Source organism: Daphnia pulicaria, chromosome 9 (assembly GCF_021234035.1).
Source record: "Daphnia pulicaria isolate SC F1-1A chromosome 9, SC_F0-13Bv2, whole genome shotgun sequence".
NCBI lineage: Eukaryota > Metazoa > Arthropoda > Branchiopoda > Diplostraca > Daphniidae > Daphnia > Daphnia pulicaria.
The window spans coordinates 1963294-1978300 of record NC_060921.1 but is presented as its reverse complement, the minus strand read 5'-3'; the positions used below and the strand labels follow the sequence as shown (position 1 = coordinate 1978300).

The 15007-nt window shown below is 40.0% G+C and overlaps 7 protein-coding genes across 9 annotated transcripts in view; 3 read left to right on the top strand and 4 right to left on the bottom strand.

The window, feature by feature from the left end:
* LOC124312897 overlaps positions 1-15007 on the top strand; it is a 309861-nt gene that overhangs the window by 49690 nt on the left and 245164 nt on the right. The window lies entirely within an intron of this gene.
* On the bottom strand, positions 99-1533 carry LOC124313309. The gene is made up of 4 exons (XM_046778166.1): positions 1061-1533; positions 869-996; positions 617-794; positions 99-539 (listed from the first exon to the last, which is right to left on the bottom strand). Exons 1-4 carry the CDS (start codon positions 1394-1396, stop codon positions 426-428), a joined length of 756 nt encoding a protein of 251 aa, XP_046634122.1. The 5' UTR covers positions 1397-1533; the 3' UTR covers positions 99-425.
* On the top strand, positions 1551-2882 carry LOC124313332 (Golgi SNAP receptor complex member 1-like). The gene is made up of 6 exons (XM_046778209.1): positions 1551-1790; positions 1855-1963; positions 2021-2096; positions 2159-2349; positions 2421-2492; positions 2550-2882. The coding sequence occupies exons 1-6, from the start codon at positions 1763-1765 to the stop codon at positions 2785-2787; spliced, it is 714 nt and encodes a 237-aa protein (XP_046634165.1). The 5' UTR covers positions 1551-1762; the 3' UTR covers positions 2788-2882.
* Positions 2817-5755, bottom strand: LOC124312935 (protein MTO1 homolog, mitochondrial-like). Its single transcript, XM_046777527.1, has 12 exons — positions 5417-5755; positions 5306-5355; positions 5174-5242; positions 4920-5106; positions 4563-4852; positions 4346-4491; positions 3951-4278; positions 3683-3885; positions 3491-3622; positions 3186-3416; positions 3060-3120; positions 2817-2993 (listed from the first exon to the last, which is right to left on the bottom strand). The coding sequence occupies exons 1-12, from the start codon at positions 5634-5636 to the stop codon at positions 2892-2894; spliced, it is 2019 nt and encodes a 672-aa protein (XP_046633483.1). The 5' UTR covers positions 5637-5755; the 3' UTR covers positions 2817-2891.
* LOC124313130 (protein-tyrosine sulfotransferase 2-like) lies at positions 5792-8449 on the top strand. Of its 3 annotated transcripts, none has more exons than XM_046777873.1 (6): positions 5799-5884; positions 5939-6134; positions 6241-6474; positions 6696-6935; positions 7016-7464; positions 7526-8449. In XM_046777873.1, exons 3-6 carry the CDS (start codon positions 6256-6258, stop codon positions 7827-7829), a joined length of 1212 nt encoding a protein of 403 aa, XP_046633829.1. In that variant the 5' UTR covers positions 5799-5884; positions 5939-6134; positions 6241-6255; the 3' UTR covers positions 7830-8449. The 3 variants fall into 3 exon arrangements, with proteins under 3 accessions (XP_046633828.1, XP_046633829.1, XP_046633827.1); XM_046777871.1 differs by having other exon boundaries at positions 6684-6935; XM_046777872.1 differs by lacking the exon at positions 5939-6134 and having other exon boundaries at positions 5792-5884; positions 6684-6935.
* LOC124313078 (probable cyclin-dependent serine/threonine-protein kinase DDB_G0292550) lies at positions 8523-11014 on the bottom strand. Its single transcript, XM_046777794.1, has 7 exons — positions 10498-11014; positions 10372-10427; positions 10170-10306; positions 9955-10097; positions 9665-9840; positions 9372-9555; positions 8523-9305 (listed from the first exon to the last, which is right to left on the bottom strand). Exons 1-7 carry the CDS (start codon positions 10512-10514, stop codon positions 8633-8635), a joined length of 1386 nt encoding a protein of 461 aa, XP_046633750.1. The 5' UTR covers positions 10515-11014; the 3' UTR covers positions 8523-8632.
* On the bottom strand, positions 13493-14899 carry LOC124313422. The gene is made up of 5 exons (XM_046778342.1): positions 14755-14899; positions 14612-14694; positions 14402-14550; positions 14210-14342; positions 13493-14152 (listed from the first exon to the last, which is right to left on the bottom strand). The coding sequence occupies exons 3-5, from the start codon at positions 14439-14441 to the stop codon at positions 13816-13818; spliced, it is 510 nt and encodes a 169-aa protein (XP_046634298.1). The 5' UTR covers positions 14442-14550; positions 14612-14694; positions 14755-14899; the 3' UTR covers positions 13493-13815.

The following is a 15007-nucleotide window of genomic DNA, read 5'->3' as shown; positions in this document are numbered from 1 at the left end:
TGCTGTTGACAGTCAACTTTTTAAAAAGAAATTTTAAATTTTTTTAAAGACATTTTCTCAGTCATGCACGAAAAAAACTATATGTGAATAAAAATTAAAAAAAAAAAACACTGAGTTTATTTTTTGCGGCCGAAAGAAAAAAGATTAAAAAAGGCAAGAAAACATAAAGTTTGTTCAAAAGTTTGGATCCGAGATTCCTGGCGAAATTGTCTTTGGTTATAAAAAAAAACGTTAAGAGAAATTGAGGTAAATCGCATTGATGATTCGAAAAATAAAAAGGTAAAGTAGTTGGAAGAATCGTCTCACAAACGAGCTGCTGGGTAGTGGGTATAACTGGATGACGTTTCGGAATGGGCAAGGAAATAAAAAGAAGGGAATAATACGTTTTGGATTTGAAAACGAGAATAAGCGATATAACTGAGTGTTTATAGGTGGGCGGTGGACATCTGATGTCGGAGACTGCGACGGACCACGACCTCAGCTGCTCGGTTGAAGTCTTCTACACCTTGACGAACGTGTTGGACGTCTTTCGGGAAAGCCTGGAGATGAAAGAGGAAAGGGGGAGAGAGATTATTAAAAGCTTTTGTGGGCAGGTGTAAGAGCGCGTGAATAATACCTGGGTCGGGCTGTACACCGAAGCAGCATTAAAGATGGGTCCCGAATCGGCATTGCTGCTGCTATTGCCAGAACGCTTATTGCTTGCGGCTCGGGTGGGGGTATACATGCCAGGTTTGCCGTAAAAATTCTGATGATTTCGCTGACGTCGACTCGATGGTGTCTCAATGCCAAAAGGGCTGTTGAATAGTTGGAGAAACACTGCAATTAGTTTTTAAATTCTTGAATGATTTAAAGATACATTTTAAAAAACCTGTATAGTTTAGTTGGAGTTCGTCCCAACAACTGTTTTGATCTTGGAGTGTCTTTTCCTCTTCCTGGTGTGTATGGAGAACTGTTCACTAGCCTTTGTCGACGTCTGGCTGGATTATTCTTGAGTTTCTGTACATAAATAAACATGATATGGTTCTACTAAATTATACACAAGAAGAGTTGCACTTCAAACCTGGGACCAAGTTCCAAAAGTGTTGCGAACATCATTGAATGTTTGGTTGACTTTCTCAGCACCAGCTTGGATGAGTTTACGAGTTTCCTTGGGCACATTAGCTACATTGAGATTGCTGATGGAGGAAAGTACTCCTCTGCTACGTAATAATCTCCTTTGGGGCTGTGGTTGTTCTTGTCCCGTCGTAGCATCGGAGACACTTTTGAACTGTCTAGACAATTGACGTCTACTCCCACTGCCATTGACACCCGACGTATGAGTAATCTCTTCAGTTGCACCGTCTGACCTTGAAGTCTTATTCCAAATCTGTGACAAACTCTTCAAACTTGATGCCATTTTAACAAAACTGGTTTTTGGGTTGACGTGAAAAATGCGTGCTCTGGAACACAGGCTTGTCAAAACGGTTATTTCATTTCAAACCCTTTTGTAAGTACACCGTTGTCAAATGGTGTTGAATCAATTCCCGTAATGCGTCGTCGTAAACTGACAGGACACAGGAGCAGACCTACATAAATATCCAAAACTAGTTATTGTTGGCAGTTTTTACGTGTTATTTCGTCGTTCTAGTTCCAGATATCTGTTATCCTGAGTTTTATTTATGTTTTCTTCTTCGTGAACTTCGTTCATTGTAAAATCACATCATATTACAGTACGTAAAACGGAATCAGGCTGGAGACAACGGAGAAAGTCAACGTCATCAATATGACAAGAGGAACCTATTCTTGGGAAGGTAAATATACTAGTTTAAAGTCATGGGACTAGTTTTCAAATAATATGACCTCTATTTGATACAGATTTGCGGAAGCAAGCCCGACAGCTAGAAAATGAAATTGATGCAAAATTGGTCAGTTTCAGTAAATTAGGGTTAGGATCCACCCCTTTCAACAATTCTAAATCCAATGGGTAATAGTGTTACGAAATAGTGCAACACTTTTACATCATTTCCATTTTAATTTGCAGAGAATCAGCTCATCTGCTTGGAGAAAATTTTGCCTTTGAATCAGTGTCAAGTGAAATTCAACAGCTTCTTAGCAAGGTAACTTTGGGGGTCAACCATGACTCACACAAAAATGCATAGCCTAATTTGTATTTTTCCAGCTCACCGATGTTAACTCCCAAATGACTGAAGTGTCCGCCTCTCAAGCCCCAAGTGCAGCTTTGCAACACACTCTCCAGCGTCACCGTGACATTTTGCAGGACTACACCACTGAATTCCAGAAGACATCCTCTCATTTGCAGTCCAAAAAGGAAAGAGAAGACTTACTTGGAAGTGTTAGAAGAGACATAGAGTAAAAAAATCTCCAAAGCCAAATTATTATTTGTTTACCTAATATGAAATTTCTTTATCTTACAATTGCAGTGCCTACAAAAATGACAGTGGTAGAAATAGGCGCACTGATCTTTATCTGAAGGAAAATGAGCACCTGAGGAGGTATTTAATTAAAGATAAACTTATTGTTACATTGGCTTGATTCTGTGTTCAATCTAGTTCTGAGAGGATGGTGGACGATCAGATCAATATTGCCATCGAAACCAAAGAACACATAGCAAATCAACGTACCAACTTGAAGCGAATGCAAGCTCGCGTCAACGACTTGGCTTCCCGTTTTCCTGTAATCAATAGCGTAGTTCAGCGCATCAATTTCCGCAAGAGAAGAGATGCCATCATCTTAGGAAGCGTGATTGGTTTTGGTTGCATTCTATTGCTCCTCTATTCTCAGCGTTAAAAATAACTTTAAAATCTTCTATATTTTACACTGTGATGGCTCTTCCTGCTCTTTACTATTTCCTTAAAGGTTCATTACAAAGAATTTTCAGTCATTATCCTTGATCAAGAGTTTGTTACCGCCAAACGTTTTCTTCGATTAAGGTACTGTAATATTGTAAGAATGGCAGATGGTGTAACGCCAGAAATCCGAGAAGCTGCACCAATCTACAAGCCAAAATGTCAGGAAAGATTAGGTTAGATTTCAAGTCTTAACACAATTTTACTCGTTACCGTTTGCGGCCGTGCTTCATTAAGTTTGTTTCGTTCTTCGTTTGACAAAGACATGGAACTCCTATGTACAAAAATATGTTTTTAGAACGCAAACTGAATTAGAACAAATAGCAATCACTTTCGTACTCTAAATAATCAATGTCGTCTGGGATGGCGAGGGCTTCCTCCGCACGGATTTGTACGGCATCTACTTCTTGATCATCAATCGCATTCGAGTACAATGAATCGATCTGAAGTCTCTGGCACAGTAGTGGGTCAGAGACCAGATGACTAAGTCGTCCGTCAGCCAGAATTGAGTCTAAAAGTGCCACCGTAATTCCGTCCTGCTGCCACGGTAAGGCCAGAAGTTCAAATGCGCTAAAATATGAATCAAGTCACGAAATGTTGCGATTAGAAATTTTTTTAAAAAGCTGATTGGTAATTTAAAGTACTTTCTATGAGTTGCCGTTTTTGTAGCAGGGAGAGAAAGCATCTTGCGCCACATGCTCAAAGGGCGTTTGATGGATTTTAAAAGAGTTACAGCATCATTATGGGTCAATCTTGTGTTCACACACCGGTCATACCTGAACAAAAAATCGTCATCAGGATGGGAACAGTTGACAATTAAAAACTCAATAAATTACCGAGATTGAGATACGCATCCCGTCTGAAATGCTTTTTCAGTTAGTCGAAAATCCGCGTTGTCTGGCCGCAGAGAAAGTCTAAATTCAGCTCTAGATGTAAACATTCGGTAAGGTTCTGGTGCACCTATCCGAGTCAGGTCATCGATAAGGACTCCAATATACCCTTCCGTTCGATCAATTGTAAAACTGGGAAGATTTTTTACCTGTTATCAATGTAATATAAGTATAAAATAAAATGTAGTAATGATGTCATTGGCATTTGATTTACTTTGAGGCCGGCGTTGATACCGGCTATGATTCCTTGAGCGGCTGCTTCTTCATAGCCGGTCGTCCCATTGATTTGACCAGCAAAGAAAAGACCATTAACCGGTTTTGTCTCCAGCGTTTTTCGAATTTGACGAGGATCGATATAATCATATTCAACTCCATAACCAGGTCGGATCATTTCAACTTTCTCTAGTCCCGGAATGGTTCTAAGCATTTGAAATTGCAATTCGGCTGGAAGAGTACAAGACAGTCCATTGGGATAGACTACGTGGTTATCAAGACCTAACCCTTCAGGTTCCAGCCATACTTGATGTCGTCTACCACCAAACCTAACGCATACAAAAATTTTCTAGTAAATATGAACGAAATATTAACAAAACAACTAGTTAGACAAACCTCAGCATTTTCGATTCGATTGACGGGCAATAGCGCGGCCCTCGCGTTTCTTCCTGGACATGGCGGTCTAAATGGAGGTTGTCTAAAATAATACGTTCCATAGCTGGTGACGTACGAGTAATGTGGCAGTTGACTTGATCATTCGGCTGTATTAAGTTTTCAATAACAAAAAATTATTCCGTTACATTTTCTGCATTACTTATAATGAAATTGTTACCTCGATCCAGACTCGATCATTCATGAATGAAAAAGGTATGGGAGGGTCATCACCCCGCTGGATTTCGCAGACAGAATAGTCAATGGTTCGGCCATCCAAACGAGGCGGAGTGCCAGTTTTCAGTCGACCAAGCTTAAACTGCAATCGCTCCAGCGTATGAGACAATCCGATCGCTGGCTTGTCTCCCATACGACCAGCTGGGTAGGTCTCCAATCCAATGTTAATTTGGCCACGTAGAAAAGTACCTGTAGTGATCACTACAGATCGACTGGAGATTTGTGTATCGTCAGCTGTTATGTATAGTAAAGATTAATCAGAATGATGATGCAATTAAAAACAAATTGATTGGCCACATACCTAGTAAAACACCCAAGCAAGTTTCATGACCATCTATATTTTCAACAATCAAATCTTCAACAGCTGCAGCTCTAATTTCAAGATTTGGTGTTTGAAATAATTCAGCTTGTAAATGCTTTTTGTAGAGATTACGATCAATCTGAGCCCTGGGGCCCCACACTGCAGGCCCTTTCCTTCTATTCAAAACCTAAATAATGAAATACCTCATCTAAATTTTTATCCTGATATTGAAAATTTAACATCATTAACCTTACCTTGTATTGAATTCCAGATAAATCACAGATTCTGCCACAGACCCCATCCAAAGCATCAACTTCTCTCATCTGAATACAAACTCTTTATTTTAAACATTTATAAAATAATAAACTATACAAATATGAAATTACCAGGTGTCCTTTTCCGATTCCCCCAAATGAAGGATTACATGACATTTCCCCTGGTGAATAAATAGGCATATAATAGTGCTCAATTGTTGCAAATTTATAGGCATTGCTTACCAATTGTTTCGATTTTATGAGTGAGCAATAAAGTTTTGCACCCCATTCTTGCAGCTGCTGCACAAGCTTCTGTTCCGGCGTGACCTCCTCCAACAACGATGACATCATAATTCTTTTCGCCGGTAGTAGTGCTTAAGAATCTTTCGCTTTTGATAACACGTAGAGACTGGGACCCAAAGCAACTCTTACAGAGCTTCAGAATAAATCCTCCGTATTTCATTTTTTAATTATTAAAGCACGTGATTAGAGCTCCATTTTAAGCTGAAAGTAATATAAATCTGCAAAAAGGCTCAAACATGCAGTTACAAAACACAAGAATTCACAACACGAGACGATGTTGTTGTGTTAGAATTCGTCTGCTTTTTTCGTTACTCTTGACAACCTGTGACGTAAGCGTTCTTTCGTGGCATTTCTCATTAAATCGAAAACATATCACAGCCTATATTTATATTGCGGTTCGAAGAAAAGGTAATAACTCTTTTAAAACACTCGTATTCATGTTTAAGCATTCATTTTTTGTAGTAAACCTGATTGAATTATGTAGCTGAAGCTCTTCTCATTATCACGTCTATTGATCTCACAGCCTTCGAACCCTATCATTTCAAAACGTTTTCATCACCGCCTATAATCTGGCAAAGTGATCTATTTTGCGGGGCAATTGGTTAACGATAGTCTCTGTGTCAACAGCCATTCAAGAGCAGTCATGCACAGCTAGCTAGTATATACTTATCTTATCTTTTCTGTGCCATACAAACTGATGTGAAAGGGTCAGCTGTGGCTGCAGTCAGTATACCTCCTTGTTCTATTGATGTTCACTCTTTTAGATCTCTAGAAATGGTATGAAGTGGCCATTCCTCTCCTCTCACCAGCGTAAGAAGGCTCACTTCTCCTTCTCACAGCAAGCACCGTCGGGTCTTACAGGCAGATTCTTCACCATGGTGTTCACTCGAGGAATAGGGGTGAAACGTTTGATAGCCTATGGAGTACCTTTTCTCATCCTCATTATGGTATACCAGATATGGAAGAGACCGTGCAACTCAACTCCATTTGGGGGCCAGGTATGATTCTTTATTCACCAATCAACTTTCGACATCTTTAAACAAAAACAAATTAACCTTTCTGATGGTGGAGGCTTATGAGTAACAAACTTAACTTCCTTCTTATATCTACTTCCTGTGTCCCGTCTTCTGTGTCCCCTTGCACGCTCTTTCTCTTTAAAACAATCCTTCACACAAAACAAATTGTGGACACACCAAAAACGAGGCAGCCTCTGTTACAGCATATCGTTGTGGACGCCGACAAGCGGACGTACAGTTACGATCGAATGGAACCCATGATCTTCATCGGAGGAATGCCCCGGTCAGGAACCACTTTAGCTCGAGTTTTGTTGGACGCCCATCCGGACATCCGCTGTGGAGAAGAGACACGTGTCTTACCCCGCCTTCTGCAAATGCGCGCACAGTGGGTCAAGTCCCAGAAAGAAAAAATGCGGCTGGAAGAAGCCGGCGTCACCGCCGAGGTAAATATTACAAAAAAAAAGCAAATAGTCAATTTTCTTCTTATCTTGATGAGATAGTAATTGCTTCGTGTAAATAATAGGTGCTTAACTCAGCGATAGCGGCGTTCATAGTCGAAATTGTGGCTAAACACGGCGAGCCGGCCAAGAGATTGTGCAATAAGGACCCATTTACAATGAAATCAGCCGTGTACCTGTCTGAACTTTTCCCTCGCGCCAAGTTTCTACTTATGGTCCGAGATGGACGGGCGACCGTCCACTCGATCATCACTCGGAAAGTGACAATCACTGGGTTTGACTTGAGCAGTTACCGCGATTGCTTGACCAAATGGAACAAAGCTGTCACCATTATGCACAACGAGTGTCAAAGCGTGGGTCCTTCACGGTGCCTGATGGTTCATTATGAACAACTTGTCCTTCATCCTCAAGTGTGGATGGAGAAAATCCTTCAATTTCTAGACGTTCCATGGGATGACGTAGTCTTGCATCACGAACAACTCATCAATCGACCTGGTGGAATTTCACTCTCCAAGTAATTTTCATAAATTATCGATTGGCACTTTACTTCTCCTAACACTAACAACTTACTTTAGGGTTGAAAGATCGTCGGATCAGGTTGTGAAACCAATTAATTTGGAAGCACTCAGCAAATGGGTGGGTCAAATACCTGAAGATGTTATCCGAGACATGCCCCATATCGCCCCGATGCTGTCAACGTTCGGCTACGATCCTCGAGCTAATCCACCCAATTACGGCGATGCAGATCAGTGGGTAGCCAACAACACGCTCAAAGTAGCCCAGCAAGAACGACACTGGGTGAACAAAACACAAGAGCTTCTCAAAGCCAAAAAGCAGCAACAACCCCGCGATGAATTTGAAGACAAATTCACCGATTAGAAATTATTTTAGCTACTCACTCTCTCTCTCACTCTTCTTGCTCTCTCTCTCTTTAAACTCTTATTTACTCAAAACGAGTCAAGTGATGTTTGCATTTGCATCGCTTTGCCAATGATGACTACTCTTGTCACACTCCCCTCAAGCCGTACTTGTCACACATTTTATACAATGATTTAAGTGCGCTTTGTATGCTTCAAAATATTTGTTGTTGAAAAACGAAGGCCGTCAATGTTTTATAATCATCTCAGTTTTGTTTTCTTTTACCTCGTTCCATGAATGAGCCAGTTGCAGGTCTGTTTTTAAATTGTTTTTTCCTTCTGTTATATTCCTATCTTGCCCAAGGGCTGATGAATTTTTTCTTGTGTTTTGTTCGTCGATCCTGATTTCCATTTCCTGAAATTGTAAATGCGTTTTCAAAAAACAAACGGAGAAAATTTCAGTTGATCGATGACACAATGACCAAATATGGGAAAAACACAAAGTCACGTGAAGGATTGTGTTGTGACCGTCAGTCGTGTCTCATTTTTAAATAGCTTTAAAAATGTCCTTTTTTTACAGATTTTTTTGTATCTTCAAAGAGTAACTAAATATACATATCCAAAGTGGTGTAACAGAAATAACTAACTACAATCTTTTTTTTTGGTGCTGTACTGTCAGACGAAGTGCAGCAATAGGAATTTTTATTATTAAAGGAATAATGCTACTTTGTTTTTTGTAAAAGGGATGATGGACGGTAAATTCTTTCATCGTTGGATATGGGGATCGTCAAGTGTGATGGTTAATTTAACACGTAGGGATGATTTTTAAAAGACCAAACATGCGGTAAAAATCGTGGTGACAACCATAGCCATGGTAGTCTGAATGGCACTTCCGCTGTTGTTGTAAGGCCTTCGATTGTACGGTGGGATAGTTCCGCTTGAACCGAATCCCGAACTTTGTCCGAAATTATTGGAACTCTGTCCGAAACTCCCTGAATTTTGTCCCATACCGCTAGGATTCTGTTGTGGCCAGTTACTTCCGGAATTGACTCCGAAAGAATTCGGATTTTGTTGCGGCCAATTATTACCAGAGTTCATTCCGAAATCGTTTTGGTTCTGCGGCCAGTTACTTCCAGAATTCGAGCCAAAGCTATTAGTGCCTTGCCCACCAAAATTGCTCGCTGATCCCTGAGGAAAGTTTTGAGGAAAACTGCCACTATTGGAACCAAAATTATTCTGATTATTATTAGGGAAGTTGACGCCGCCATTACTGCTGCTGCCGCTACTGCCACTCGGGAAACGATTGAAGGCTGGGTTGTTGTTGAAGCTATTGGAGCTGTCAAACGTGTTGAATGTAGAGTAGCCGCCCGTCTTGCACTGAACGCCTTGAAGCATCACATCAAAGATTCGGCCAAAGTGGGTCGACGCCCTCGAACTGCAAAAATCAGTTCCACGAGTGTACTTGTCCAAAATGCAATTGGTTACATCTGCAATGTACCTATTCGTAACATAATATATTAAATTAATAATTCTATAACAGTTGAGCCAATATCTTGTTTCATACTTGCAATCGTCACCATTGTAGCTGTTCATGCTGAGAATAATGGACGTTCCATATTTCAATGTTTGGCGATTTGGCGACGGCAACATTTGCACAAAGGTAGGCTGAGCTCCTTGTTGGATGTTGCAGCCAAACTCATTCAAATCAGTTTTGCGGGCACACTGCGCTCCATTATTCATGGCCATTTCTAAGAAATAATCATATGCGTCAATATTGTCGTCCATTCGAAATGAGAGAAAAGGCGACCGGCTAGACAGGTGGACCCTTCGTGACCCGGAATGAATACAAATTTCTACCTTTAAGGTTAACTTGGTTGTTGGAACAGAGGTAATCCTTGGCCGCATTCATGGCACCTAGTTTTTTCTGGGCCGCCAGTTCCGTCGAGCTGGTGCTGCCAGTGCTGGATATGGAACTAGCACTAAGGCTGAACTGACAGGCCGATTTCAAATAACCAACAATGTTTTGCATTTGTCTAAAATAAGAGAAATGAACAAAACGACGAAAGAGAAATCCGGTCTGATTACACAACAGTACAACACACACAAAAAAAGGAATAAGTTGTTTTAAGGTAAATTGTAAATAGTACCCGCAAGCCTGTGCAGCCCATGTGTCTAGTTGCTGGTTGGACCCGCCCGTAAACGAAGAGGACGAGAAGCTGTTGCCCATTGTATCAGCTGTAATCAGGATCCGCTCAACAATCACCTGGGCGTCATTCTGATTCATTGTTTCCTATTGGCAGCCAAATAAAAAAAAGAGAATTGTAGGGGCCATCATTAGACACATACGCGCATTAGATTTTACGTTGACTAAGACGGAACACGGTTTGTCACTGCCGAATGGTCGAAACTGTCCTTGTTGTTGTTGTTGATCCCAATTGGCTCTCGATCCACCTGCAGTTCCTCCAGCTACTCCGCTATTGAATCCAATCGATTGATTTTCTACGCGCAGATAATCACAAAGTTTTAATCACCATTACGCCTTAACCGAAAAAAAAGTAGATTACCTGCGTATGTGATGCAGAGACTGAAGACCATTAGGGCAGTAATTATCCCTCTTCGACTGTAAATTATTATTAAAGAATTAGTACCCAAATCAATTTTCAGGCTATTACGCAACAATAATTACATACCTTAAAGGAGAAGCCATTTTCCAATTGAATATTCGCAGTCACTCGGATTGTTGCTATAGCTACAGTCCGTCCACTATCGAATCAGAGGGGTGAATGATATCCTTCTCGAGCTGGCCGCGGTGGACGCGGGCGGGATAACGAAAAACAAGACACAAACAAAAGCCCAAGTACATCACGTTCGTGTGTGCTGCTGCGGTCGAAAACGTTCTGTGGGTTGGACAGGGTGGGGGGGAATTGTTGCAACGTCAACGGTTGACGGCAACACCGCGGACAAAATCTTTTATTCAGAGAATGCGTCCTGTGTGTATACACACACGTTGGCGTGCCGTACATATAGACACAACACTAGCAGCCCATTCTTTTCCCATTTTCTTACTTCCTGCATCGATTTCCATCCAACTCGGGGGAGACGTGATACGAATCAGCGTCGGTAATTGTCGTCCCCACGAAGTAGTAAACAACGGAAAGACTCGGGACCGGGTTCTCTAATGATTCGATTAATCCGCACCGTTCCGAATCTATCAGCATTTTCAGGGAAAAACTGTAAGAGAATTAGAAATGGCATAGACACAATTTTGGTATCATGGTTTTCGTGCACTAAAAAACGAATGTACAGCTGTTTTACTTCACGTGATCAAATACTATTTTTGTTTTTGTTATCTACGACCATCGCTATCTTTATTTGGATTGTTATTAGTTCTCTTTGTCTAGTTCGTCATTCTCTTTCCTGTTTTGAAAACAAAACATCTGAAAATTGTTAGCCATTTCTGGGGAAAGAATTAAAACGCTACAGAAACAAAAGGTTATTGGCCTATCGAACGTGTGCTTATCTCACGACCAAGGGGAGTCGATGATGTGATGGAATTTAAAGAACTTATTTATGTACAGAAAATATTATACACCCCACCTGCTTAAGTGGAGCATTTCCTGGAGGAAACAATTTGTTTAGCCTACTTGATTATGGAGAAAATATGGGCTTTTAATCTTAAATTAACTTAACTTAAATGAAGTCTGACGAATTGTTGAAAGAATTGAAAAATTTATTTACCGTCATTGAAAACTCAACCAGAAAAAGGAATCGTTCATCGCTTATCTCTGCAATTTGACCTTCTTCGTGTGTTTGTGATGGCGCGTGTTGAAGGAGAATATGGCAGACGGTAGAAGGGCAGCCACGCTAACCTGCGTGACTGTATCATCGTGTTACATATCACTCTCCCACCTGTAACCCTATACAATTAGAGAAAATTGAGAGGCTTTTGTTTGAACAAAAAACATGACTTCTGAAAAGCATTTAGGATTAGAGTTACCCCAATGGCAAGAAACCTGATTCAATTAGTCACTAATGTCATTTTTGAACAACACAATCATTATCTTAAAACATACTAGTAAAGTCACTGGAGTTGCCAAAAAATGATCTATCAACAAAGAAAATCAGTGAACCTCATCATGGAGTAGTACATAAGTCATTGAACAAATTACTAAAGAATTTGTGGTAACATACAGTAGAGTTAAGACTCTGTTATGCAAATATATGTTAATTGTTTCCCACTTACCAGTACAAACTGCTCAAGTTGGAGATAGTCAGATAACTTCTTGTAGAATTTCAGAAAATCGTCGTCCATGCTTATCAGATTATGTCCTAAAAGTAACTGAATGGTAATCTAATCTTGAACAAACTAGTTCTCAAAATTTCAAGGTTATGCTATTAAAAACCTTTGGCCAAAATGGTTTTGCAATTTCAGACACGACACGTTACACAAAAAAACATGCTAGAAAATCTGGAAATCAAATCTGAGTTTGAAAAATTTGAAACAGCTGACCACAGATTGCAGTGCCAGTGTGCCACCAAATAGTGGCGCCACTTTGCGGGCAATTTTTAATTTATTATTGTGTTTTTTTCCCTGTTAACTGTAATAAAAAAAGGATGGAGCTCAACGACCTTCAGCAGTATTGATAGCTGATAACATTCTTTCAGATAAAGTCGATTTTTATGGAAATAAGTAAATTACATTTAGTGAATGAATGCAAACGAGTAATTTCCTATGCCAATTGAATCAAATTTATGGACAGAGTTCTAACACTATCAAATATTGCGCAACTTGGAAAACAAAATTTAATTTGACGAGATTGGCTGATTGGAATAAACACGCAAAATAAAAAGCAAATTTGTTAGAACACGCTAACATAAAATAATAACAATTCAAAGAAAACGTAACATCGTAAATTCGAACACTGTTATTTAATCCTTACATCAGATCGTAAGCTTAGCTCACCTATCCAACAGCAATCCATGCAAATGCCTTCTTTGCAAAGAGCATAAGGAAGTCGCAGACGTAATCCTTGCTAATTTTTGGCAAGCACTTTTAATTAAATAGAACAGAAGCAAACATGTGACGAGAGTAATTGCATGCGTGTCCGTGTGCGCTGACGATCAAGATAAATTCCGGCTTACGTAAACTTAAATACCATGACAATTTACTTACAAGTTACCGTCATTAAATAAAAGTCGACGTTTCATAAGGATGACTGTATGCGATGATCAAGACGGATAATCAAGTATATGCGTCACACTTCTAAATGTCAGCAACAGCAGTCAGTAGCGACTTTTCAGGAATTATTCATCAAACGTCCATCATGATTGATTATTTGGTTAAAGACTTTGTTGTAGAAAGAATAGCACACGGGATAGAGTTTTCATCGAGTATAAAAAGACTAGACACAATCATATAAACTATTCATGTGCGGGAAAACGAACATCACACATGCTATGGTCTAATCGTTCGACTAGTGTTCGGCTGGAACGAGGTCGATAGCGACACATTGATACAGCACCTACTCATGAGTCAACACTCACCGACAATAGACTTGGGAATAACCATTTTTTCTCTTCATCCGGACAAGGAGAAAAAATAGTTTAATACAATCACCTAAAAATGAAAGTCAATATCTATTTTCTTACTAGTCTTCATTATATTTAATTAACACATCCCATTAGTCTTACCTTTCGATTTATTTGGTTCCGTACATTAACGACACGGTAATTAACACTTTTCGAAATATTATACATTTGATTGAAACGGAGCTAAGTTAGAGGTTCCTCTGCGTGCAACAGTGCAATCTTATACAGTATGTGGTGCTATTGAAATGCACGATGAAAAATTAAGAATACATCCGGACAAAAATACATTTTTTTACATCACCAAATAACGTTCTTTGATATTATTAAAGTTAATGAAACTCAAACGCAAAAAAAGAACTAAGGATAGGATTCGAAGTTTTGCTTAAAAGAATTTCCTCACAGGTGGAAAATTTCTGAACTTAATAAAACTTGAAAGCCAGTAATAAGACTGGAAGAACGGTGAAAAAATTAACCTGGAAACAATTCGCGGAACTATGAGAATGTGACTTGGTGGTAGTGACTGTAGGGGTGGTAGTGACTGTAGGGGTAGTAGTGACTGTAGGGGTAGTAGTGGTAGTAATGGACGGGGCTCCAGTAGATGGGTCTGGTGTTTTCTCTGTAGAAATAGGAAGACTGCATGGCAGACCCTGCGTCACCATATTAATCGCTTTCTTCACTGCCACTCGCTGGGGTATAGTACACTTATCCGACTGTCCAAAACCGTTGATAATACATTCCTTGGTTTTCAATACCACCCTAGAAATAAAAGAACATTAATTTAAAGCGGAAAAAATGAATAGTAAATTTACATACGTGCAGTCCTCTTTCACCATCTCTTCAAGAAGCACCTCAGTTGGGAAAACGGCTTTAACAAGAGAATTAGTTGAACAATTCTTGGTGATTGATTGAATCAATTCAGCGCAAGGAGTTGAGTTTCCGGCAGGCACTAAACATGAGGTAATCATTTTAACGTTGCACTGGGAAAATTATACTGATGGAACTTACCATCGAAAATTTTAGTATCAGAACAGATGGTCGAAAACATTGAGATCAGGCCTGCAACAATGGGGGCGACCTTAATATCATCCGCATCCAATTTAACTTTTGTGTTGTTGCATCTAGCGTTCAACTGCTGGATAACACCCAACTGTTTGCTAACAAACCATAACAACATATGAATTAACTCGATTAATTATATTAATTTTTAACAAATACCAGAGCTGATCGCCGGTGACTGCATTTCCCTCTAAAACGCCAAAGGTGACCTTCTCTGGGACCCAGTTGACCTTATCTTCAGCCTAAGAAATAAGAATAATAAGTCCATTATTCATAACTTCAATGAATGAATCCCGACTTACATTGTAAGCTGCCGAACACTTTTCAGACGAGACGTCACGGATTGATTGACCATTCACAACTTGAGGCGTTTTAGAGGAATTGGTGATAGCTGGAGGGGCAGCTGTAGTGGGAGCAGCCGATGCCTCCGTCCGCTTTGAATCCACTCCTGCCACTGAGACTACATTACTAGTGGTGGCTGTAGGCGAAGATTCAGTTGATGCTGCCGAATTAGTCGTGGTTGTAGGAGAAGATTCAATTGATGTTGCCGATGTA